Source organism: Globicephala melas, chromosome 6 (genome assembly GCF_963455315.2).
Source record: "Globicephala melas chromosome 6, mGloMel1.2, whole genome shotgun sequence".
In the NCBI taxonomy this organism is placed as follows: domain Eukaryota; kingdom Metazoa; phylum Chordata; class Mammalia; order Artiodactyla; family Delphinidae; genus Globicephala; species Globicephala melas.
This window is the reverse complement of record NC_083319.1, coordinates 8845242-8869108: the sequence shown is the minus strand read 5'-3', so window position 1 is coordinate 8869108 and position 23867 is coordinate 8845242. Positions and strand designations below refer to the sequence as shown.

General features: G+C 43.2%; 1 protein-coding gene across 5 annotated transcripts in view; it reads left to right on the top strand.

Moving 5' to 3' along the window:
- The window catches only part of GARNL3 (GTPase activating Rap/RanGAP domain like 3), a 153280-nt gene that overhangs the window by 5066 nt on the left and 124347 nt on the right, over positions 1-23867 (top strand). For all 5 annotated transcript variants that reach the window (XR_009564250.1, XM_060300413.1, XM_030858623.2 and 2 more), the window contains exon 2: positions 19998-20168. Coding sequence is in view for 4 of the 5 variants with exons in the window: in XM_060300413.1 (XP_060156396.1) it covers positions 19998-20168 (171 nt within the window). In the remaining variant the exon portion in view is untranslated. The remainder of the gene's footprint in view (positions 1-19997; positions 20169-23867) is intronic.

Genomic DNA, 23867 nt, shown 5'->3' with positions numbered 1-23867 from the left:
TTCAAGATTGCTTTGGCTATTCGGGGTCTTTTGTGTTTCCATATAAATTGTAAAATTTTTTGTTCTACTTCTGTGAAGAATGCCATAGATAGTTTGATAGGGATTGCATTGAATCTGTAGATTGCTTTGGGTAGTATAGTCATTTTCACAGTATTGATTCTTCCAATCCAAGAACATGGTATATTTCTCCATCTGTTTATGTCATCTTTGATTTCTTTCATCAGCGTCATATAGTTTTCTGAGTACAAGTCTTTCACCTTCTTAGGCAGGTTTATTCCTAGGTATTTTATTCTTTTTGTTGCAATGGTAAGTAGGAGTGTTTCCTTAGTTTTTCTTTCTGATTTTTTGTTGTTGGTTTATAGGAATGCCAGAGGTTTCTGTGCATTAATTTTTTATCTTCCAACCCTACCAAATTCATTGATTAGTTCTAGTAGTTTTCTGATGGCATCTTTAGGATTTTCTATGTATAGTGTCATATCATCAGTAAACAGTGACAGCTTTACTTCTTCTTTTCCAATTTGTATTCCTTTTATTTCTTTTTCTTCTCTGATTGCTGTGGCTAGGACTTCCAAAACTATGTTGAATAAAAGTGGCAAGAGTGAACATCCTTGTCTTTTTCCTGATCTTAGTGTAAATGCTTTCAGTTTTTCACCATTGAGTATGATGCTTGTTGTGGGTTTGTCATATATGGCCTTTATTATGTTGAGGTAGGGTCCCTCTATGCCCATTTTCTGGAGAGTTTTTATCATAAATGGGTGTTGAATTTTGTCAAAAGCTTTTTCTGCATCTATTGAGATGATCATATAGTTTTTATTCCTTAATTTGTTAATGTGGTGTATCACATTGATTGATTTGCATATATTGAAGAATCCTTGCATCCCTGGGATAAATCATGGTGTATGATCCTTTTAATGTGCTGTTGGATTCTGTTTGCTAGTATTTTGTTTAGGATTTTTGCATCTATGTTCATCAGAGATATTGTACTGTAGTTCTCTTTTTCTGTAACACCTTTGTCTGGTTTTGGTATCAGGGTGATGGTGGCCTCGTAGAATTGTGTTCGAGAGTGTTCCTCCCTCTGCTGTATTTTGGAAGACTTTGAGAAGGATCAGTGTTAGCTCTTCTCTAAATGTTTGATAGAATTCTCCTGTGAAGCCATCTGGTCCTGGACTTTTGTTTGCTGGAAGATTTTTAATTATAGTTTCAATAATATTACTTGTGATAGGTCTGTTTATATTTTCTAATTCTTGGTGTTTCAGTCTTGGAAAATTGTACCTTTCCAAGAATTTGTCTGTTTCTTCCTGGTTGTCCATTTTACTGGCATATAGTTGTTTGTAGTAGTCTCTTAAAATCCTTTGTATCTCTTCAGTGTCAGTTGTGACTTCTCCTTTTTCATTTCTATTTTTATTGATTTGCATCCTCTCCCTTTTTTTCTTGATGAGTCTGGCTAAGGGTTTATCAATTTTGTTTATCTTCTCAAAGAACCAGCTTTTAGTTTTATTCATCTTTGCTATTGTTTTCTTCATTTCTATTTCCTTTATTTAGCTCTGATCTTTATGGTTTCTTTCCTTCTGCTGACTTTGGGTTTTCTTTGTTGTTCTTTTCTAGTTGTTTTATGTGTAGGTTTAGTTTGTTTATTTGAGATTTTTCTTGTTTCTTGAGGTGAGATTGTATTGCTACAAACTACCCTCTTAGAACTGCTTTTGCTGCATCCCATAGGTTTTGGGTCATTGTGTTTTCATTGTCATTTGTTTCTATGTATTTTTTAATTTTTTCTTTGATTTCTTCAGTGATCTCTTGGCTATTTAGTAGTGCACTGTTTAGCCTCCATGTGTTTGTGTTTTTTACAGTTTTTTTTTCCTGTAACTGATTTCCAATCTCATAGCATTGTGGTCACAAAAGATGCTTGACACAACTTCAACTTTCTTAAATTTTCCAAGGCTTGATTTGTGACGCAAGATGTGATCTATCCTGGAGAACGTTCCATGTGCACTTGAGAAGAAAATGTATTCTGCCACTTTCGGGTGGAATGTTCTATTAATATCAATTAGATCTATCTGGTCTATTGTGTCATTTAAAGCTTGTGTTTCCTTATTTATTTTCTGTTTGGATGATCTGTCCATTGGTGTAAGTGGGGTGTTAAAGTCCCCTACTATTATTGTGTTACTGTCGATTTCTCCTTTCATGGTTATTAGCATTTGCCTTATGTATTGAGGTACTTCTATGTTGGGTGCATAAGCATTTAATTGTTATTTCTTCTTCTTGGATGAATCCCTTGATCATTATGTAGTGTCCCTCCTTATCTCTTGTAACAGTCTTTATTTTAAGTCTATTTATCTGATACAAGTATTGCTACTCTGGCTTTCTTTTGATTTCCATTTGCATAGAATATCTTTTTCCATCCCTTCACTTTCAGTCTGTATGTGTCCCTAGGTCTGAAGTGGGTCTCTTGTAGATAAGCATATATATGGGTCTTGTTTTTGTATCCATTCAGCCAGTCTGTGTCTTTTGGTTGGGGCATTTAATCCATTTACAAGGTTATTATCTATGTATGTTCCTATTACCATTTTCTTAATTGTTTTGGGTTTGCTTTTGTGGGTCTTTTCCTTCTCTTGTGTTTCCCGTCTAGAGAAGTTCCTTTAGCATTTGTTGTAAAGCTGGTTTGGTGGTGCTGAATTCTCTTAGCTTTTGCTTGTCTGAAAAGCTTTTGACTTCTCCATTGAATCTGAATGAGATCCTTGCTGGGTAGAGTAATCTCGGTTGTAGTTTCTTCTCTTTCATCACTTTAAGTATATCCTGCCACTCCCTTCTGGCCTGCAGAGTTTCTGCTGAAAAATCAGCTGATAACCTTATGGGTATTCCTTTGTATGTTATTTTTTGTTTTTCCCTTGCTCCTTTTAATATGTTTTCTTTGAATTTAATTTTTGTTAGTTTGATTAATATGTGTCTTGGTGTGTTTTTTCTAGGGTTTACCCTGTATGGGACTCTCTGTGCTTCATGGACTTGGGTGACTATTTTCTTTCCCATGTTAGGGAAGTTTTCAACTATAATCTCTTCAAATATTTTCTCAGTCCCTTCCTTTTTCTCTTCTTCTTCTGGGACCCCTATAATTCGAATGTTGGTGCATTTAGTGTTGTCCCAGTGGTCTCTGAGATTGTCTTCAATTCTTTTCATTCTTTTTTCTTTATTCTGCTCCTCGGCAGTTATTCCCACCATTTTGTCTTCCAGCTCACTTATTCGTTCTTCTGCCTCAGTTATTCTGTTATTGATTCCTTCTAGTGTATTTTTCATTTCAGTTATTGTGTTGTTCATCTCTGTTTGTTTGTTCTTTAGTTCTTCCAGATCTTTTTAAACATTTCTTGTATTTTCTCAATCTGTGCCTCCATTCTATTTCCGAGATTCTGGATCATCTTTACTATCATTACTCTGAATTCTTTTTCAGGTAGATTGCCTATTTCCTCTTTATCTATTTAGTTTGTAGGTTTTTACCTTGCTCCTTCATGTGTGGCATATTTTTTTGCAAGGTTTGGGTGGTGGGCAGGGCCTATGCTTAGGACCCACGGGGCTGGAAAAGGCCCTGGGGACTGTGGGGGGTGGGTCTTAGGCTCAAGGAACAGAAGGGGCCCAGTCGTGCCCCCCACCCCTGGTCTCAGAGGGCATGGGACCTCACCAGGCAGCCCAGCAGGCTCCTTGGGCTCAAGTGGGCGGGACAGATGCACTCTTCTCCTCTCCTGCTCCTCCAGCCTGGGAGGGCCCCTCACACCTGCCTCTCCTGATCTCCCCAGCCTCAGGGGTGCAGATCCTGTCTGGCCTCCACTTCTCCTCCCCCCTCAGTCCCTCTGTGTCCTACCAGTTCACTTTGGGGTTCTTCCCATCTCCTTGGATGTCATCATTTCCCACCAGCGGCCGGCAGGCGCCCTAGTTGTGGGGAGACACTAACTCCATGTCTTCCCACACTGCCATCTTGACTCCACCTTCTGTAGCAAATATTTTTTGCACTTCATTATTTGCCTTTTAACTTTCTTTATGGTGTTTTTTTGATAGACTTTATTATCATTTTTTTTTAAGTTTAGTCAAATCTACTAATTTATTCCTCCTGTTCATGCTTAGTTAGAAAAGGCCTCCCTGACTTAAAAAGATAAATGTTCATCTACAGTTTCTCCTAATGTTTCTGTTGCTTTAAAAAAAAATTACCTCTTTAATCCATTAATCCAAATCATCTCACTTTTAAGTGAGAAATATTAAGAGCTGTCTTGTTTTGGGCTGACATCGTGGACTTTTAGGGCCAACGAAGAACAGTCACCTGTGAAACATCTTAACCATACAAGTGTGTGGGTCCCTCCTCCAGGCCTATTGTTCCAGGAAGTCCAGGGTGGTAATGGGGTGTGGGATGCAGGTGATTGTGATGGACAGCCAGGGGAGAGAGCCTTGGCCTAATTTGTGGGCATGTTGCCAGATTAGCCTCCCTTACTCCAAAAGTCCCCCACTACTTCTCATTTCCTATTGTGTCAAGTTTAAATGCCACTGCCTTGTTTTTAGGGCCTTTCAGAATCTGGTTTAACCATATTTACTCAATCATCTTGGTGACATCAAGGCAAAAAAGGCATTATTTCAGGATGGCAACTGTCTTTGCTGACTATCCTGTATCACAGTGGTCCCCAACCTTTTTGGCACCAGGGACCAGCTTCGTGGAAGACAGTTTTTCCACAGACTAGGGTTGGGGCAGATAGTTCAGGTGGTAACACAAGTGACAGGGAGCAGCAGATGAAGCCTTGCTCACTCGCCTGCCGCTCGCCTCCCGCTGTGTGGCCTGCTTCCTAACAGGCCAAGGACCAAAACCGGTCTGCGGCCTGGGGGTTGGGGACCAGTGCTGTATCAGCTCTGACAACTGGCAGGCAGACACAACACATAATGAACACAAAGGAGCAAGGAGGGGCCCAGGCAAGAGGCCTCCGAGCAGGTGGCAGTGAGGAGGACTAGCTGGGAAACCTGGAGGCCGAAGGGCCAGACGCTGATGCTGTGAAGCCGCTTGACCTAGATGTGTTTGTCCTCATTTTGTAGGAAGGCATATCAGGCTGTGTTGGAGAACAAAGGCTTTGGAGCGACACAGACCTGGGCTCAGGTTTCTGACTTTTCTCTTGCTGTGTGTGTGGCCTTGGACAAGTTGATTAACCCCTCTGAGCCTTGGTTAACTCATTTGTAAAATGACAGTCACACCGCTCTCACAATATTGATGTGAGCTTTAAGTGAACTGATTTGTGCAAAGTGCTAAAAACAGTGTCTGGCACAAAGCATTACTAAATCATAAGTGTTATGGACAAAAATGATTAATGTTTATGTGAAGGTTCTCAACTTTTCCCTTCCCATGCCTCATTAAAATTCTAGCTTTGCCCATTCAGTTTGTCCTCCTCCGCTGCCCTCAGAGCAAGGTCCTGCCTTGCTTTCTTGTAGTTTTTTGAGCTGTAGATTTAGGAAAAGAGGGATTGAGGCCAAGGACAATAGGTCCATAGGGCACTGGTTAGGACTGCCTTAATAAAAACCTGTAGGGGTGCAGAAACACCTACTTCGTCTGAGTGTGGCTAATAGGTTTCCCTATTGTTTCTGTTGCTCTAAGATATATTTTAAGAAATATATCTGTTATCTTTTGTGACTTTGTGATGAACCTGAGTTATTTTAAAGTACTCCTCTCTTGCTGAGCAGTGTCATTTTGGCTGCAACACTTCGTGGAGCCAGACCACATGTGAATCAAAGCATTAACGGGGTTACGTAGTAGGACTGGATTTGCAGCGTAAATCCTCAATATCAAAGAATCTCAACATTGAATGGAACTTTAGACATCTCTTAGGTCAACCTCTCAGACAGTGGTACTTAAAGTGTGGTCCCCGGATCAGCAGCGTCAGCATTACCTGGGAACTTGTTAGAAATGCAAATTTTCAAGCCCAACCCTAAATTTACTCAATCAGAATCTCTGGGACTGGGGGCTTAGGAAACTGTGTTTGAGAACCAGTGCTCTCAAGTCTAATATAGTGGTTCTCAAACCTGACATATATGAGAATCACCAGGAGGGCTTCTTAAGACTGTTTTCTGCCCCTCCCCCACCCCCACCCCCCAGATTCTGATTTCCTAGGTCAGGGTGGGTCTATGAATTGTATTTCTAACAAGCTTACAAGTAATGCCAGTACTGCTGGCTCAGGGACATATTTTGAAAACCACTCCTCTAGGATAATACAGGAATCTTTTCTACAACAACACTTGCAGCTGGTCATCCAACTTCTGCTTATTACATCTAAGGTCAGGGAACCCACTACTGCAAGCCTTTTTGTTATTGGGCAACTCGATTATCTTTCCCTAATAGTGAAGTCAAATCTTGCCTCATTATACTTACCAGCCATCATTCATAATTCTGCTTTCATAGCCACTTGCCGTAGGCAATGCCTGTGGCTCTGATACCAGGTGAAAAGTGGTGGCTTGGATTGTGGTCAAGTGATTCCTACTCCTGGCTACTCAGTTGTAATCACCATTGAACAGTTCTCCTTCAGCTACAAGCAGGACGAGTAACACATTGCACCTTTTCTGATTAGTGCCTTACCAGTTGTTAAAATTTTTTTAAAGATTATCAAAGGCTATGAATGGCAAGCAGAGGAGAATCATCAGTTCATGCAACTGCAGAATGCTGGGGGAGACCAAGCTTTAGGAGAGGTTAGATCCAGGTGCTCAAATAATGTCATCAGTAATCTTTCTTCATTTTCTGGGTTGACCTTGTCCTCAAGGTCTTTCCTCTTGGAGGCAAAGAAAATGAATGAGTCCATGATTACTTTCTATCAATGGATAATCCCAGCAGAAAGATATTACCTCTTTCTCAAAGGTTCTAGAGCACGTCCCAGGCTTGACATTCGTTGGATCTCTTGGGTTCTCTGCTCATCTGTGAACCAGTCATTTTGGCCAGAAGGGGGTAAAACATGCTAATTGGCTGGGCCTGGGTCATGTGCCCAACCCAGAACTGAGGGGTTAGATCACTTCATAGAGACCACAAGGAAGGGATTCCCCAAAGGAAAAATCATATTACTATTACCAGAAGAAGGGGAATGGATACTGGATTGCCCCCCTGCCCAAAAACAGTGCCATTAAATTTGGGAAGCTTTCCAAATTATAGATACCCAGATGTCACCCTAGAATCACAGAATGGGATTTCTGCATTTTTTAGTACTCATTGTAAAAGACTACCTTAGTTGAGTGGTTAAATTATGCTTACTATGTTTAGCCACAGGGAGGGAAGAGCCCTACATAGACAAGATTTTGAATTACAAATGGAAAACATATTTTCCACTTTCCCAGATATTGCTTCCTACATAGCGGCTTCCTTATTAGTAATGCATATAACCCACGCCTTGTGAGAACAAATTTGATGCCAAGACAAATGCTTTCGTGTTCCTAAAGATGGCTTTCCAGGCCAAGACAGAATCAGAAAAGAACAGTTATCCATTATGCATTTGGTTGCCTTCTTTTCTTCTTCCTTATGTTTCTCCTGACTCTTAGATTCTTAGATTTTTTTTTCTTTTTCTTTTTTTTTCAGGAGGCTTTTTTTCCCCCATGCTTGTAAACAAGCATTTTAATGTGAGCTGTTTTCACAGCCTTTGTCCCTCTATATTATGTCATTATTCTTTTTTTGTGTGTCAGGCCCTTAAGTATTTACTCACAAATAGATCTGCAGCTGTCAATTTTCTTTTGGAAAAACAGCAGTCAATTCCTGAGAAAGGCTATTGGGAGCTGTCTTGTATCGGGCTGACATAATGGGCTCTTAGGGCCAACAGAGAAAATTAATTTTCATATTATGTCTGTTCTCCTAAGAGAAGGGAAAAAAACAACTTTTATTATTCACTAAGAGTTTGAGTTAATACAAACCAGATTCCTTTCTTGGAGGAAGACAATAGTCAAATTAGTTTTGCTTTAGAAGGTTAATATGAGAAATTATATTTGGCTGTCTGGTTTCCAGAGCTGAAGATCTGAACAGAGATGAAGTCTGACAAACCATGCTGTAGGAAAATCAGGAGATTTGGCCTGTACAGTGAGACTCACTGCTGGTTTTCCTGGGGAAAAAAATTTTAAAGCAGCACGCAAGTGTAGAGGTGTTGGAAAGTCTGAACCACACATGTGGTTGTCTCTAGAGCTACGATTTTAGAGGACAGGAGGCAAATATGAGTTAGCAATGAGGTGTGGCTGCCCAAGAAGCTGTATACAGAAGGCTGTTCACTGTAGGATTGCTTGTAAAAGTGTAAAAAGAAGTCCATCAGGAATGTGTCAATACGCTGCTAATCATCTGTTAAAAAGACTGATACCAATCTGTATTCTGACTTGGAAAGATATCTAGGATGTTCATGGATGTTTAGTGAAACGAAGTAAGTGGCTTCTTCTGGTGATAGCAAGTGTGTAGAATTACATATGGAATTTAAGATTTTCTAGGGGCCATATTTTAAAAAGTGAATAAAAAATGAAATGAATTTCAATAGTTTATTTTGTTTAACTCAATATATCCAAAATATTATCATTTTAACATGTAATCAATATTAAAAACAATTAAGATAATTTCCTTTTCTTTTCAGTACTGTCTTTGAAATCTGGTATGTATTTTACACTTCAGCATCTCGGTTCAGGGCAGCCACATTTTTTTGTAAACATTTTTATTGGAGTATAATTGCGTTACAATGTTCTGTTACTTTCTGCTCTATAACAAAGTGAATCAGCTGTACATATACATATATCCCCATATCCCCTCTCTTGCGTCTCCCTCCCACCCTCCCTATCCCACCCCTCTAGGTGGTCGCAAAGCACCGAGCTGATCTCCCTGTGTCATGCAGCTGCTTCCCACTAGCTATCTATTTTACTTTTGATAGTGTATATATGTCAATGCTACTTTCGCACTTCGTCCCAGCTTAACCTTCCCCCTCTCCATGTCCTCAAGTCCATTCCCTACGTGTGTGTCTTTATTCCTGTCCTGCCCCTAGGTTCATTAGAACCATTTTTTTTTTTTGTAGATTCCATATATATGTGTTAGCATACGGTATTTGTTTTTTTCTTTCTGACTTACTTCACTCTGTATGACAGACTCTAGGTCCATCCACCTCACTACAAATAACTCAATTTCGTTTCTTTTTATGGCTGAGTAATATTCCATTGTATATATGTGCCACATCTTCTTTATCCATTCATCTGTCGATGGACACTTAGGTTGCTTCCGTGTCCTGGCTATTGTAAAGAGTGCTGCAATGAACATTGTAGTACATGACTCTTTTTGAATTCTGGTTTTCTCAGGGTATATGCCCAGTAGTGGGATTGCTGTGTCGTATGGTAGTTCTATTTGTAGTTATTTAAGGAACCTCCATACTGTACTCCATAGTGGCTGTATCAATTTACATTCCCACCAACAGTGCAAGAGGGTTCCCTTTTCTCCACACCCTCTCCAGCATTTATTGTTTGTAGATTTTTTGATGATGGCCATTCTGACTGGTATGAGGTGATACTCATTGTAGTTTTGATTTGCATTTCTCTAATGACTAGTGATGTTGAGCATCCTTTCATGTGTTTGTTGGCAATCTGTATATCTTCTTCGGAGAAATGTATATTTAGGTCTTCAGCCCATTTTTGGATTCAGTTGTTTGTTTTTTTGATATTGAGCTGCAAGAGCTGCCTGTATATTTGGAGATTAATCCTTTGTCAGTTGCTTCATTTGCAAATATTTTCTCCCGTTCTGAGGGTTGTCTTTTCATCTTGTTTATGGTTTCCTTTGCTGTGCAAAAGCTTTTAAGTTTCATTAGGTCCCATTTGTTTATTTTTGTTTTTATTTCCATTTCTCTAGGAGGTGGCTCAAAAAGGATCTTGCTGTGATTTATGTCATAGAGTGTTCTGCCTATGTTTTCCTCTAAGCGTTTTATAGTGTCTGGCCTTACATTTAGGTCTTTAATCCATTTTGAGTTTATTTTTGTGTATAGTGTTAGGGAGTGTTCTAATTTCATTCTTTTACATGTAGCTGTCTAGTTTTTCCCAGCACCACTTATTGAAGGGGGTGTCTTTTCTCCATTGTATATTCTTGCCTCCTTTATCAAGGATAAGGTGACCATATGTGCGTGGGTTTATCTCTGGGCTTTCTATCCTGTTCCACTGATATATATTTCTGTTTTTGTGCCAGTACCATACTGTCTGGATTACTGTAGCTTTGTAGTATAGTCTGCAGTCCGGGAGCCTGATTCCTCCAGCTCTGTTTTTCTTTCTCAAGATTGTTTTGGCTATTCTGGGTCTTTTGTGTTTCCATACAAATTGTGTGATTTTTTGTTCTAATTCTGTGAAAAATGCCATTGGTAGTTTGATAGGGATTGCATTGAATCTGTAGATTGCTTTGGGTATTATAGTCATTTTCACAATGTTGATTCTTCCAATCCAAGAACATAGTATATCTCTCCACCTGTTTTTATCATTTTTAATTTCTTTCATCAGTGTCTTATAGTTTTCTGCATACAGGTCTTTTGTCTCCTTAGGTAGGTTTATTCCTAGGTATTTTATTCTTTTTGTTGCAGTGGTAAATGGAAGTGTTTCCTTAATTTCTCTTTCAGATATTTCATCATTAGTGTATAGGAATGCAGGAGATTTCTGTGCATTAATTTTGTATCCTGCTACTCTACCAAATTCATTGATTAGCTCTAGTAGTTTTCTGGTAGCATCTTTAGGATTCTCTATGTATAGTATCATGTCATCTGCAAACAGTGACTGTTTTACTTCTTCTTTTCTGATTTGGATTGTTTATTTCTTTTTTTTTCTCTGATTGCTGTGGATAAATCTTCCAAAACTGTATTGAATAAGAGTGGTGAGTGTAGGCAACCTTACCTTCTTCCTGATCTTAGAGGAAATGGTTTCAGTTTTTCACCATTGAGAACGATGTTGGCTGTGGGTTTGTCATATATGACCTTTATTATGTTGAGGTAAGTTCCCTCTATGCCTACTTTCTGGAGAGTTTTTATCATAAATGGGTGTTGAATTTTGTCAAAAGCTTTTTCTGCATCTATTGAGATGATCATATAGTTTTTATTCCTTAATTTGTTAATGTGGTGTATCACATTGATTGATTTGCATATATTAAAGAATCCTTGCATTCCTGGGATAAACTCCACTTGATCATGGTGTATGATCCTTTTAATGTGCTGTTGGATTCTGTTTGCTAGTATTTTGTTTAGGATTTTTGCATCTATGTTCATCAGAGATATTAGTCTGTAGTTTTCTTTTTCTGTAACACCTTTGTCTGGTTTTGGTATCAGGGTGATGGTGGCCTCGTAGAATGAGTTTGGGAGTGTTCCTCCCTCTGCTATATTTTGGAAGACTTTGAGAAGGATCAGTGTTAGCTCTTCTCTAAATGTTTGATAGAATTCACCTGTGAAGCCACCTGGTCCTGGACTTTTGTTTGTTGGAAGATTTTTAATCACAGTTTCAATTTCAGTGCTTGTGATTGGTCTGTTCATATTTTCTATTTCTTCCTGGTTCAGTCTTGGAAGGTTGTGCTTTTCTAAGAATTTGTCCATTTCTTCCAGGTTGTCCATAGAGTTGCTTGTAGTAATCTCTCATGATACTTTGTATTTCAGAGCAGCCACATTTTTTTTTTTTTTTTTTTTTTTGCGGTACGTTGGCCTCTCACTGTTGTGGCCTCTCCCGTTGCGGAGCACAGGCTCCGGACGCGCAGGTTCAGCGGCCATGGCTCACGGGCCTAGCCGCTCTGCGGCATGTGGGATCTTCCCGGACCGGGGCACAAACTCATGTGCCCTGCATTGGCAGGCGGACTCTCAACCACTGCGCCACCAGGGAAGCCCAAGAGCAGCCACATTTAAGTGCTCAAGAGCCACGTGTGGTTTGTGGCTGCCTTATTGGACAGTGTAGATGTGGACCCTCAGGTAGGAAATGTTTGAAAGAATGCATCCAGGTTTTTGTTTTGTTCTTTAATGTGACTATGAATCATAGTGAAATAGGGAAAGGTAAAAAAAATTGTGGGAAAAAATGTATGGGATATCAGGAGACTTTAGGAAAAGGGAATCAATAAATAAACTATTAGTGGGAAGGATGACTATGATTTGATGGACTTAGGTTAACTGTTCATATAAATCCCAAGTAAAAGTTAGACTTTGAAACTTATATGTGAAACCATTGTGTCATGGATACATGATGTAATTTAATTGCGGGGGGGGGGAGGAATTAGTGTAAATAAACATTTTTTAAAAAAACAGAAAGAGGGAATGATTTTTTGGTGTCAGATATTGCTGCTGGGTCACCCAGTGGAGAGCCAAGAATTGACCATTGGTTTAGCATCATGTGGGTCATAGGTGGCCTTTGACAATAGCTGTCCTTTGGAACAGTAAGGATGAAAGTCGCACTGACTGGCTTTGAGAGATAATGGAAGGACAGGAACTGGGAACAGTGAAACTAGTCAGCTTTTTGCAGGGGTGGAAGGGATGTGAGTTGAAAAACCGTTTTATTTGATTTTGGTTTGGAGTGTTCTGTTTTTGTTTTATAAAGATATTTATGTCTGATGGGAATGGTCCAGTAAAGAAAAAAAAGATTTCAGTAGGGAGAGGGGGTGTTTTACTTGAAAAAGAGAAAATTCACAGAGGATATAAAAGCTGCCCTCCCACATTTGAAAGGGTGTCGTATGAAAAAGGAATCAGGCCCACTCTGTGCATGGCCCAGGGCTAGACTTAAAATCACAGTGGGTACGAGGGATAATAAAACAGACTGGACTCAATACGCGAAAAGTACATTCCAGCAGTCAGTGTGCCCCAAGCTAACATGGCTACTTCAAGATGCAGTAAAATTTTTATTACTGGAGGTTAAACCATCTATAGTTTAGACTAGTATTTCTCAACTGTTCTGTGTTTTCAGTGCACTTTTGGATACAACAGTTTTAGGTGACACACCTGGAAAGGCTCAAGACAACACAAAAGCAGGTCGGGGGTAGTGATCTCACAGTCACTGCTCCAGCGTAGCAGTGACCTTAGAAATGTCCGCAATTAGTGTGTGTTCTTTTTTTTTTTTTTTTTGCGGTACGCGGGCCTCTCACTGTTGTGGCCTCTCCCGTTGCGGAGCACAGGCTCCGGACGCGCAGGCTTAGCGGCCATGGCTCACGGGCCCAGCCGCTCCGCGGCATGTGGGATCTTCCCAGACCGGGGCACAAACCCGTGTCCCCTGCATCGGCAGGCGGACTCTCAACCACTGCGCCACCAGGGAAGCCCCAGTGTGTGTTCTTTTGGTTGCCCTTCAGCACCTCTTTACTGATTGGAACAGAAATATATAGTGCTTTGAGCAAGCTCTCTTTTAAACTCACAAGGCAAAATGTCTTCCCATCAAAGTACATAGTCTCTTTTTCTTGCCCGCTGGAGGTTATACCACTGCTCCCACCAGAAAAAGATTGTGCATACTCTGCACCCTGCACGGGGTCACACGAACTGTTAAGCTCAAAACCCAATTGGACAGACATCACTATATAAGGCCTATCGGTCAGTAATCTGTTGCAGACGACAGAATCCACTTTACCTGGTAGAAACAGAATGAGATATAATAGTGATATGGAAATTAAGTGCTTACAGAATTGTTGGCAGGGCTGGAGAGCAGATTCTAGTCTGAGCTCCCAGTCACAACTCCTGCCCCCAGAACCACTGTGCTCTGCACTGATCAGGGAGGCTGCCACTGCATAACAAGAAGCTGATCTATCAAGAAGCAGCTGCAGGGCTTCCCTGGTGGTGCTGTGGTTGAGAATCCGCCTGCCAATGCGGGGGACACAGGTTCGAGCCCTGGTCCAGGGAGATCTCACATGCCACGGAGCAATGAAGCCCATGCGCCGCAGCTACTGAGCCTGCGCTCTAGAGCCCGTGCTCCGCAACAAGAGAAGCCACCGCAATGAGAAGCCCATGCGCCGCATTGAAGAGTAGCCCCCGCTCGCCACAACTAGAGGAAGCCCACGGGCAGCATTGAACAAAGCTGTCCCTGCTCCCTCAGAAAGCCAGAGAATCAAGAAGCTGCTGACTCCAGGACCACAACAGCTCTGTCATGATCTGTAAAAGCAAGCGGATGCCCTTTGTCCTCTCTCTTCATCTGCCTGGCTCCGCTCCCCACCAGTCTCTCATGAGTGCATCTGATTTAGCATGTGGACTCTAAATCATGTCCAGAACTCTAAACTGCCAAGCAGGTTAGGACATTACGTCTTAGCCTTCCAACTTCTGCAAGTTGTTCCAAAGTATCTGCCACAGACAGCATCTTTCTTCAATCACAACAAACGTAAATAAGACACACTGATCCAAAGTTGGTAGCACACACTGGTGTGCGGCTACATACCTGGCACGCCTATCTCGGAGCCGTTTTAGTGGGCGAGGAGGTAAAAATGGGAAATCAAGACTCAGATGGCAGCGTGAAGTGGATTTTCCAACAGTTAAGTGTCGGTGATTGCATAGTTTTAACACAAATGAAAGTTAGGACATAAATGCCTGTCTCGCATTTTATGACCAGAGAGACAAGTGTCTTTAGAAGAGCTGCCAGCCATGAAGTCTTTCCTAGCGTCAGTGCCATGTATCAGGCCTGGGCTGATGCTCGGCAGATGGATTGCCTTTGCTCCACTTGTCACAGTCCTCACAGAGCAGCTGCCTGCCAGAGGTTGATAAAGAAATAGAGTAGGTCCCATAGCGGTCTGACTGGGGCCACCAGCGACCTCATTCAAACAGGGCCAGAACAGCCCGACAAAGTCTCTCTATTCCATATGAACACTTTCCTCATATTTTTGCGGCATTCCCGTAGTCAATTATTCATTCAAAATATATTTACTGGACTTCCCTGGTGGCGCAGTGGTTAAGAATCCGCCTGCCAATGCAGGGGACATGGGTTCGAGCCCTGGTCCGGGAAGATCCCACGTGCCGTGGAGCAACTAAGCCCGTGCACCACAACTACTGCGCCTGCGCTCTAGAGCCCGCGAGCCACAAGTACTGAGCCTGCATGCCACAACTACTGAAGCCTGCACGCCTAGAGCCCGTGCACTGCAACAAGAGAAGCCACCGCAATGAGAAACCCGCGCACCGCAACGAAGAGTAGACCCCACTCGCCGCAACTAGAGAAAGCCCACATGCAGCAACAAAGACCCAACGCAGCCAAAAATAAATAAATTTATTTATTTAAACAAACAAACAAACAAACATATTTACTGAGCCCTTCTCTGTGCTAGGCACTGGACGTAGACCGTGAACAAGGCAGATGGGGCCCCTGCTCTCATGGACCTAACATTCCAGTGGAGGGAGGGTGGGAGGCAGACAGTGTACCAGTAAACAAACACATAACTGGGAAGGCTCCAGTGGCCGTGAGTGCCACAGAGGAAGAATGTTGCAAGGTGGGGAGTGACGGCCTGCGGGAGGGGCAGTTTCGATCTGGGGACAGAAGGGATTTGTATTCCCGCTGACCCCAGCTCTGTAGGGGTTACTGCTCCCTTGGCTACTGAGCCAGCTCAGGCCCCAGCTGCTGATTTTAGTTGCAGATAAGCAAGAATGATGACTTGTGCTTCGTTTAAGGTTGTTTTCAGCCAACAATCCGAATGAGGATACAAGATCAATAACGCAAGGGAGTGGGTGTGGCTCCCAGAAGTTTCCCGTGTTCCTTATGGAATCATGGTTGCAGCTCAGTGATCCATGCAGCTCTCACCAGGGGAGATATCAGCCACATCGAAGGAGCCAGAACTGAGACCTTGTTACCTTCTATGACATTTGCTGCCTTCAGGGCTCTACCTACCAGTGTATGAGAGAGACAGCACTTGTGCCACAGTTGTGTTTCCCCGCGGTCTGTTTCTCGCTGCATCACTGGGCCTCAGCAGGCCTGGCTATGGCCCCCACAGCTGCTGGTCCCCATCTCGGGCTTCTGGACGGTTCTTCTCAGTGACTGCGTCCTCGTGGCCATCAGCAGAGGACTAACTGTGAAGGAGGCCACATTTCTCTTTACTCCCATCTGTTTAGACTCACAATATGAACACTCAAGTTGCCCTGAGGGCTTGGGAGTCACAGAGGAGAAAAGTGTAAGCTGTGTGCTTCTGAGGGCTGCCCCCAGGCCAGGGAGATTCACTCACAGAGGCCCTCATTTCCTCCCCTTCAGGCCCACTCCCCTCCCAGAAAGCACCTCCACGACGTGAATCAACCCTTTTCCGGTCACACTCTGGGATTTTTATCCTAGAACCTTGAGAAGTCTGTCTATGTATTACTTGATCTTCTGTTTTGAGTTCTTACTCTCTCGTTTTCTTGAGAAAACAAAGCTGTTATATGTTTCATCTGATCCCTGTTAAAAATCTTCTCGTCTGTACTCGTCATCTGCCTTTTGCAAACCTCTTTTCATAGGTCCTGTGCTAATTTTTTCCTGCATGTTCGTCTCGGATGGAAGCAGCTCTGTCTGGGTCTGTGTTTACCCACTGATAATATGGGTAGATTCACCTTGACTCCTTTCCCTGCCTCTCTGAGCGATGGTGAATCTTCTCTTTCAGAGCTGGTGCTGGAGGTCTGGCTTTGATGCTTCTTGGGGAGTGGGACAGAGACAGTGGGAACGTGCCATCTGGTTTTACGCTCCCCCCATGCCTGCCCTCCTGTCTGCAGAGTCCCCTGTGCCTGTGGTGTATGTGACCCCGTGGCAGGACTCTCCTTAAATTTTCAGCCCTCCCCCCCCCCCCGCCACTTCAGGGCAGACAGCCTGCTCCAAAGAGGGTCTGGGTCAGTGCGATTTCCCATGATTCGTGGACCTTCTTTTAGTGGGTTCAAATGTAATTGGTTAATAATCTTTCAAGAGGTTCAGATGGCTCTTAAGATATACTTTTCCTTCTCTCCTTCAGCTTTTCCTAAGATTAGGCCACCCCTTGTTAAAAAGCTGGGGCAGTGACACACAAAGAACAAACAGCTTCTGCCCCAGTGCTGCCCATGCTTCCAGGCCTCAGCCCTCCAGATCGGGCACTGTCGGCCTTTAGGACATTCTTGCCCATTTTCCTCACGTTATATAAGCTAGGTAGACCTTGATGTTCGCTTTCAGTCTGTCCACGATTAATTGTATACAGCAGATCTTCAGAATTACAGCATGGAGTTTGGTCATTCTCTTGTTTCAGTGAGTTTTCTTCTATGTATTGGGCTATTTTTTCTTATTTCCATGGGTTCCAAGGAGTTATGCAAATGAGCACTTCCTCTGCCATTTTCCAAGAAGTTCTTCCTCTGCTGAATATTTTAAATAGTGAGACAAGAAAGATAAAATATGTCAGAAGATTAAGAGGAACGTACATTTTTTAAATTAGAAAGTTAAGTCTAGAAAATTTAACAGAAATGAGGAAAATGATTAAAATTAACACTGATGAGACAGCATCTGAAGAGTTAGAAAATGAAGCTAAAGAATTAGATGAAAGTATAAAAAAAGAACTCAGAAACTCTAAGGGTAAAGATATGGCAAAAAGACAAAATTAAATGGTGGGAAAGGTTTAAAGGAACTAGCATTTAAGTGTTTCTAAACAAATTTTAAAGATGAAAGGGCTAGACAATAACACTAAAACAATGAAATAATCTTATTATTTAAAGATTAAAAAAATGTAAGCAGCATATGAGGTTATCCCATTCTGTAATGTTCCATGTTAAGATGTACCTTATTTACTGATTTACAAAGATGTCTAAGACTGTGCTTTAGGGAGAATTGCAGGTCACAGAGCGTTATATATTCTCCGTATGTGTGTCACATAAAGGTTGCAAATACGTAGAGAGAGGAGTGATGGGAATAATACCAAACCGTTAACTGGGAGAGGAAAGGGAGTGGAGGTGGGGATGTCGTGCCTGCCATCGGGTCCCCTCACCATTTCTGGAATCTTCTCCCCTCCCCTCTTCAGTGCACTTTTTCTCCAATACCCACACCTGGGTGGCGACTCTTCCTAGGTGGGCTGCCCTTGCTCACCGAAGCTGCTTTGCCCACCTGTGCAGAGAGTGCCAAGTACCCGGGGACTTTGCAGCCCTCACCCCGACCCGGGGCTCTCGGTTCCTCTTCGCAGGTGGGACAGCTCTGCGGTGTAACCAACCCCGAGCAGATTGTAAAGCAAGCTGTGTATGTGATTTTCATTTTCTAGTAGCCACGTTAAAATCAATTCTAATACACTTTACCTTCAACATGTAATCAACATAAAAATTATTGAGACGTTCTGCATCCTTTGTTATTTGTACTAAGTCTTCCAAGTCCGGTGTGTGTTTTACACACGCACGTCTTGCTTTGCCTGACCCATTTCCTTGCTCAGTGGTCACAGGTGGCGCATGGCTGCCGCGTGGGACAGCCCAGCTCCACTCAAGTTGAAGCTGAACCTTCACAGGACTTTGCCTGAAAATGAAACCTCACCTCCCTGTCCTGCTTATTGGTTTCTTTTAGGAGCAGTTTCTTTCCTTTTCTTTTTTTTTAACTTGCATGATTAAGAAAGGAACATTTTCTTAATAAATGTTTTGCATACAAGTGTTATTTTTGTAATTTAAAAAAAATCTAGTGGGTTCAAAGAAAAAAATATGTCTCTCATCCAGAAGCCCTGCTTTGTTATTTATTTGTTTGTTTATTGCTAAGGCAGCCATAAACTCTAGTGACCCTGGGTTGCAGAAGACTTGAGGTTCCAGTGAGTAAAGAACAACTGACATCATAGCAGAACCTTCCCTTCTTGCCATTTGTCGTACGTGGAAGGCTTGAGCCTTTCATGTCTATAGAGTTTCTGCCAAGATGAGTGGCCTGAAGCCAGCTTAGAGTAAGATTATCCAGCAGTCTGGGTCAGACATGCAGCCTGTGGCTTCTCAGGCCCAGGTAAGGTGATGGGGGAGGATGGGTCATCACTTATAAAGGAGGAATACCAGGGGGACCTGGCAAGAGTGGCCTTTTTTTCTTTTGCGACATGCCTGCAGCCTATAATTGGTACTAGTGTAGCAGCTTGGGAGTGGGCAGTGCCCATCTGGCTCCAAATACCCAGGCTGTATGGAGTCACTTCTCTTGGCAATCAAACCCTGCAGCAGGATGGTGGCTCCCTGTGCAGATGCCTCTTCCTCACTAATAAGACCACGAGGTCTTTTGTCTTTTGCCTCGTCACAGCGTTTTATTAAGAAGACACTATAAAGAGTCCCTTTTGACATAAGTGTTATCTAAGATTGCTTTTTATTTTCCCACTTCCAAGTATTTGGATTTTCTTTGCTAATTTGTGTGTCACCTGAGGTAGAGGTGGGGGAAGAACGCTCCTGATTGGCTCAGAAAGTAATTCCAATCCGAAAAAGCAGGGATGCCTGCATTTCCCTAACAAAGCCACCCTTCTTCATCCCAGAATCACCTTACCTCCTTCCTCGCTGTGTCATCAGAGAAAGAAGCAGACGTGTTTCAGCAGTGCATTTCCCAATTTATTCCCATTTGTTAATTCAGCAAGCATTTACTGCTTACTTCCTCTATGCTATTACTCTTGAATGTGGGTTTGGTCCTTTTGTCTACAGTGTTGTTGCCAGTGTAGGCTCTTTTTATGGCTTTTCTTGGCTATTTTAAATGGAAATTGGGAGATAAACCAGGCACTCCTGGACCAAACGCCAATGGCCATGAGGTCCATCCTCTGAAGGTACTCCAGACAGAGCTTTCCCTTCCTCAGTGAATGTTGCCTTTTACTAAACAAGTTTGTGATGGTTCACATGCTCACTTTTCTCCTTTTACCTTCGACCCCGCTGACTTGAGAGTGTGGAGGACTCCACTCATTGCTGAGGGATGTGATAGGATTTGGACGGTTCCAGGGCCACGAGGCCACAGTGTGCAGGAAGGGCGTGGTGCTGTCTTAGTGGGGCACCTGCGTCTTGGGAGGGCCTTGGCTTTACCCCTCCTCATTACTGATGGGCTGGCCCCTGTGGAGGAGTGGCCAGAATGGGCCAGCGATGGGCCCTTGTTCTTCTCTGTTCTAAGTGCCTTTCCAACTCTTTCTGTTTCAGTACAGCACTGCAGCCTCCAGGCCCACTGATGGATCCGCTGACGAAAGGGTCCAGTGGGAGTCAGATGGCACAGACCCTTCTATGGAAAGCCAAGTCGTCTCTCTCCTTTGGCATCCAGCCCCTGCAGACGTGGCCAACAAAAGACCCTGAAGTAGAGGCCCAGGTCAACCTGTAAGTAAGTAAGAGAAGCATCATCTCAGTCGGGGCTCATGCTCACTCTAACTTGAAATCCCTTAATGCTCAGGAAGAAAATTATCTTTGGGGGGAAGAATAATGAGAGAGAGGAATGGATATTTGGTTGGGAGATTTCATTTCTGTTCTTAATGGTGCCTTATGTGTATTTATTTATTTACTTAGCAATGTTCATTGAGCACCTGCTCTGGCCAGGCCTTGTCTCAGGCATGGCAGGCAAAAGGGATTCAGTTCCTGCCCTCAGGGGATTTACAGCTCATGGAACAGATAGCCGTTAATCAAATAATCATACAAATAAATACGAATTGTGACAAGTACGAAATAGTCATACAAATCATACAAATAAATACGAATCATACAAATAAATACAAATTGTGACAAGTGCTATGAAATGTGGTACCTTGATTCAGTAAACATTTACAGAATGCCCTCAATGTGCCAGCAACATACTGGGGATATAAGAGAATATGACATCTCCTCACCCGTGAATATCAAATAGTATCTAGAAGGGGAAAAAATTCCAATTATTATTCAGAAGAAATGATAATAACTATGCTATAACTAATATATTAATAGATTCCAGGTCCCATAGGGTGGTAACTATGTTTTCCTGTTTACTCCTGAATCCCCAGGGCTTTGTTATAGTGTACAATATTTGTTGGATGAATGAATAAGTAATGAATGAAGAAGATACTACAACACAGTGGTGCTTAGCTTTCCAGGGAAATCAAAGGCAACTAGGTGCAACGGTCTAATTGCCTTAAAAGCAAATGAGATGCTTCATCAGTTCAAGGCAACAAATATTATTGATGCTTACTGTACCTAAGGCCAACCCCAGAGATTCTGATTCAGTGGCTCTGGAGTGGATGAAAGAGGACTCTTCAGGGACAGCCTTTCCAGGAAGGCAGACAAGTAACCAAATAACTCCAGCGCTCTTAGAAAAGAAGCATGTATAATGTGCTATAGGAGGAGGGGATCTGCGGGAGGGCCGGGAGGAAAACGGGGAGCAGTTGCTCTTAGCCAGGCAGGATGACCATCGCGCCAGGCCGGAAAGGGCAAGAAAGCCACTTTAAACAAGAGGAAAGTGCAGAGCAAAGGCTCGGATCCATGAAAGTGGGTCCCAGCAGTGTTGACAGGCATTAAAGCAGTGATTCTTAACCCTGGCTGCACAGGAGAATCATCCCGGGAACTTTAACACATATGGAAGCCTGCACCATCCGCCCAAGAGTCCCAGGTCTAGGGTGGGACACAAATACCAATATTTTATAACGCTCCCCAGGAGATTCTTTTGTGCAGCAAATGAGAAATGCTGTTTTTAAAAATGTAACCACACAAAAATAAATACAAAATAGTTATGAAGTACCTTATACGCCTAGCTAAGGGGTATGAATTTTTATATCTCGAGCAATGAGGAGCCATTGATAGCTTGCCTGATTTTAAACGATAATACAATTCGAAATAGACAAGGTTCACAGGGTCTGGATAAATTCACGGCTGCTGGTTCTGCAGTGGGTTCTTCTGGGAAGCTAGAGAAGTCTGGAGTCACCGCTGCCTTTTCAGAGCTGCCACCATACCCCCCACCGTGGCGCGGTAGGTCCACTTATGAGAATATGGGAATTGAATGTCTCCTTGATCTGAAACTGAAATCTAAAATTTCAGTGAATGCTGAATTATCTGGGCAAAATGCTCCTGTTTCTTGGGGGCCGCTGGTAACCCGCGTGTGGGCAACTCCAGCTCTTTAGAAAGGAGGGCAGGGAAGCCTGGGCTTTATCTACCAAAGGTGGAGCGGGGGGTGGAGGGTGGGGTGGGGAGTGGGTAGTGGAGGTAGGTGGACGGGTGGGGGGAAGGGCCACTCTTCCTTCCTCTGAAGCTCCAGGTGGGACTCTCAGCGCTGCTTCTTTCTAGACTACAAACCCCACAGCGCGCCGCGCGGATGACGTAGTCAAAGGGGCGGGCAGGACTGCCGGGAAGCCTATGAGACGCAGCGGAAGCAGCCCGAGGTGGCGCCTTCCGGGTCCTATTGGTGAATCTGGTTAGGAGAGGGACCAGGCCCTGGTGATTGGCGGCCGCAGGGCTAGCGAAGCTGCCGTGGGAGCAGGGCGGGCGGCGTCCGGCCAAGGGCTTCACCCCAGACTCAGGGGCCGGACTTGAAACTGATTCCACCGGGAACCAGAGGTTGGGTTTTCTGGAAAACAGGCTAGAAAGATGCGTCTTTTAAGAACCGCTGCCATTCTGCGGGCTGCTCATTCATTAACTCATTCATTCAGCAAACTTAATTGATTACCTGTGTACCAGGCACTTGTGCAAACATCCCAAATGCATTTTCTCTTTTAGTCCTCACAAAAAAACAGATAACTACTGCAAGCTCCATCTTACAGATGACGAGGCTGAGGTCCAGAAGAGTTAAGAGACTTGTTCAGGTCACACAGCTTGTGAGTGACAGAGCAGGGATTTGAACCTACATCAGTCTAGCGCCAGTGCGCATCTCCTAATCTCAGTGTGCTCAGCGGTGCCATCAGGAGCAAAGTGTTTATGGGATGTCAGTGTCCACAGGGTGACTTGGTATTGTCGGGTGAAGATTATAGCAGGACCGGACTGGACACCAATAAAGTTGACCAAGCACAAAGTTGGACCTTGTGCGAGGTCCCTTGGTCATACAAGGCCTATTCTCACCAGAAAAGGTTTTTGGTATCTATGAAAGAACCTACTGAGCACCTGTGTGCTGTGCTGGGCCCTGTGCTAAGCACTGGTATGCAAACGAAGCATCTCCTTCCAGATTAAGCGAGGCTTATGGAAGTGCTGTTACCTAGGGCAATCCAAGGAGATTTCTCGGTGGAGAGACTCCTTGAAGTGTGGGAACTTTACCAGGCAGAGGTGAAGGAGGCCTCCCCAGACAGAGGAGACTGTCTGTGCAAAGGCCAGTGGGAGGGCTTAACCTGCCTGCTAGGAAGTTTGGTCTTAACTCTCTCAGCCAGAGCACAGCATGATCAGATTTGCATACTGGAAAGATAACTGGTGTCAGTGGGCAGCTAGATTGCAGGAGGATAAGGCTGGTGGCAGGGAGACCTATCAGAGTGGCCAGATAGGAGACATTAAGTGTTCTGATGAGTGGCAGGAGCAATGGGATTGAGTTAAGAAATATTTAAGAGGAAGGTTAGAGTGGACCTGATAAATGCATGGGTGGTGGGGTGAGGAATAGGACAGAGATCATTAGATACTGCCGTGGGGGCTGAAGAGGGGTACAGTTACATCTTTGGAGGAAGGAAGTTCTTAGAAAAGTCTTCTTAGAGAGAGTAATGTGAAGTGGATCTTGAAAAAGGAGGAAGAACGTTCCTTCCTTCTTTTCTTTTTCTTGAGTCGATTTTAATTGGCAGAGGTGGGGAGGATGGTATTCTGGATGGCCGGATCCTGGTTTGCCACTTGTATGGTGAAGTAGGAGGAAGTTTGGAAGGTCAAATTGGGGGACATATCGTGAAAGGTGTTGTACTTAATGCCAGGACATTGGGAGTCTGAGTGGCTTTTGAGACAGACAAGTGATGGTTTGAGCTCTGAGTTTTAAGAGTTAATTTCACTGATATGTACAGTGAGGAGGCCAGGAAGCCAATTAAGAGATGGACTAGGGAAGGGCTCTTTGGTTGTAAGTAACAGCAACCCAACTCAAAATAGTTTAGGCGAAAA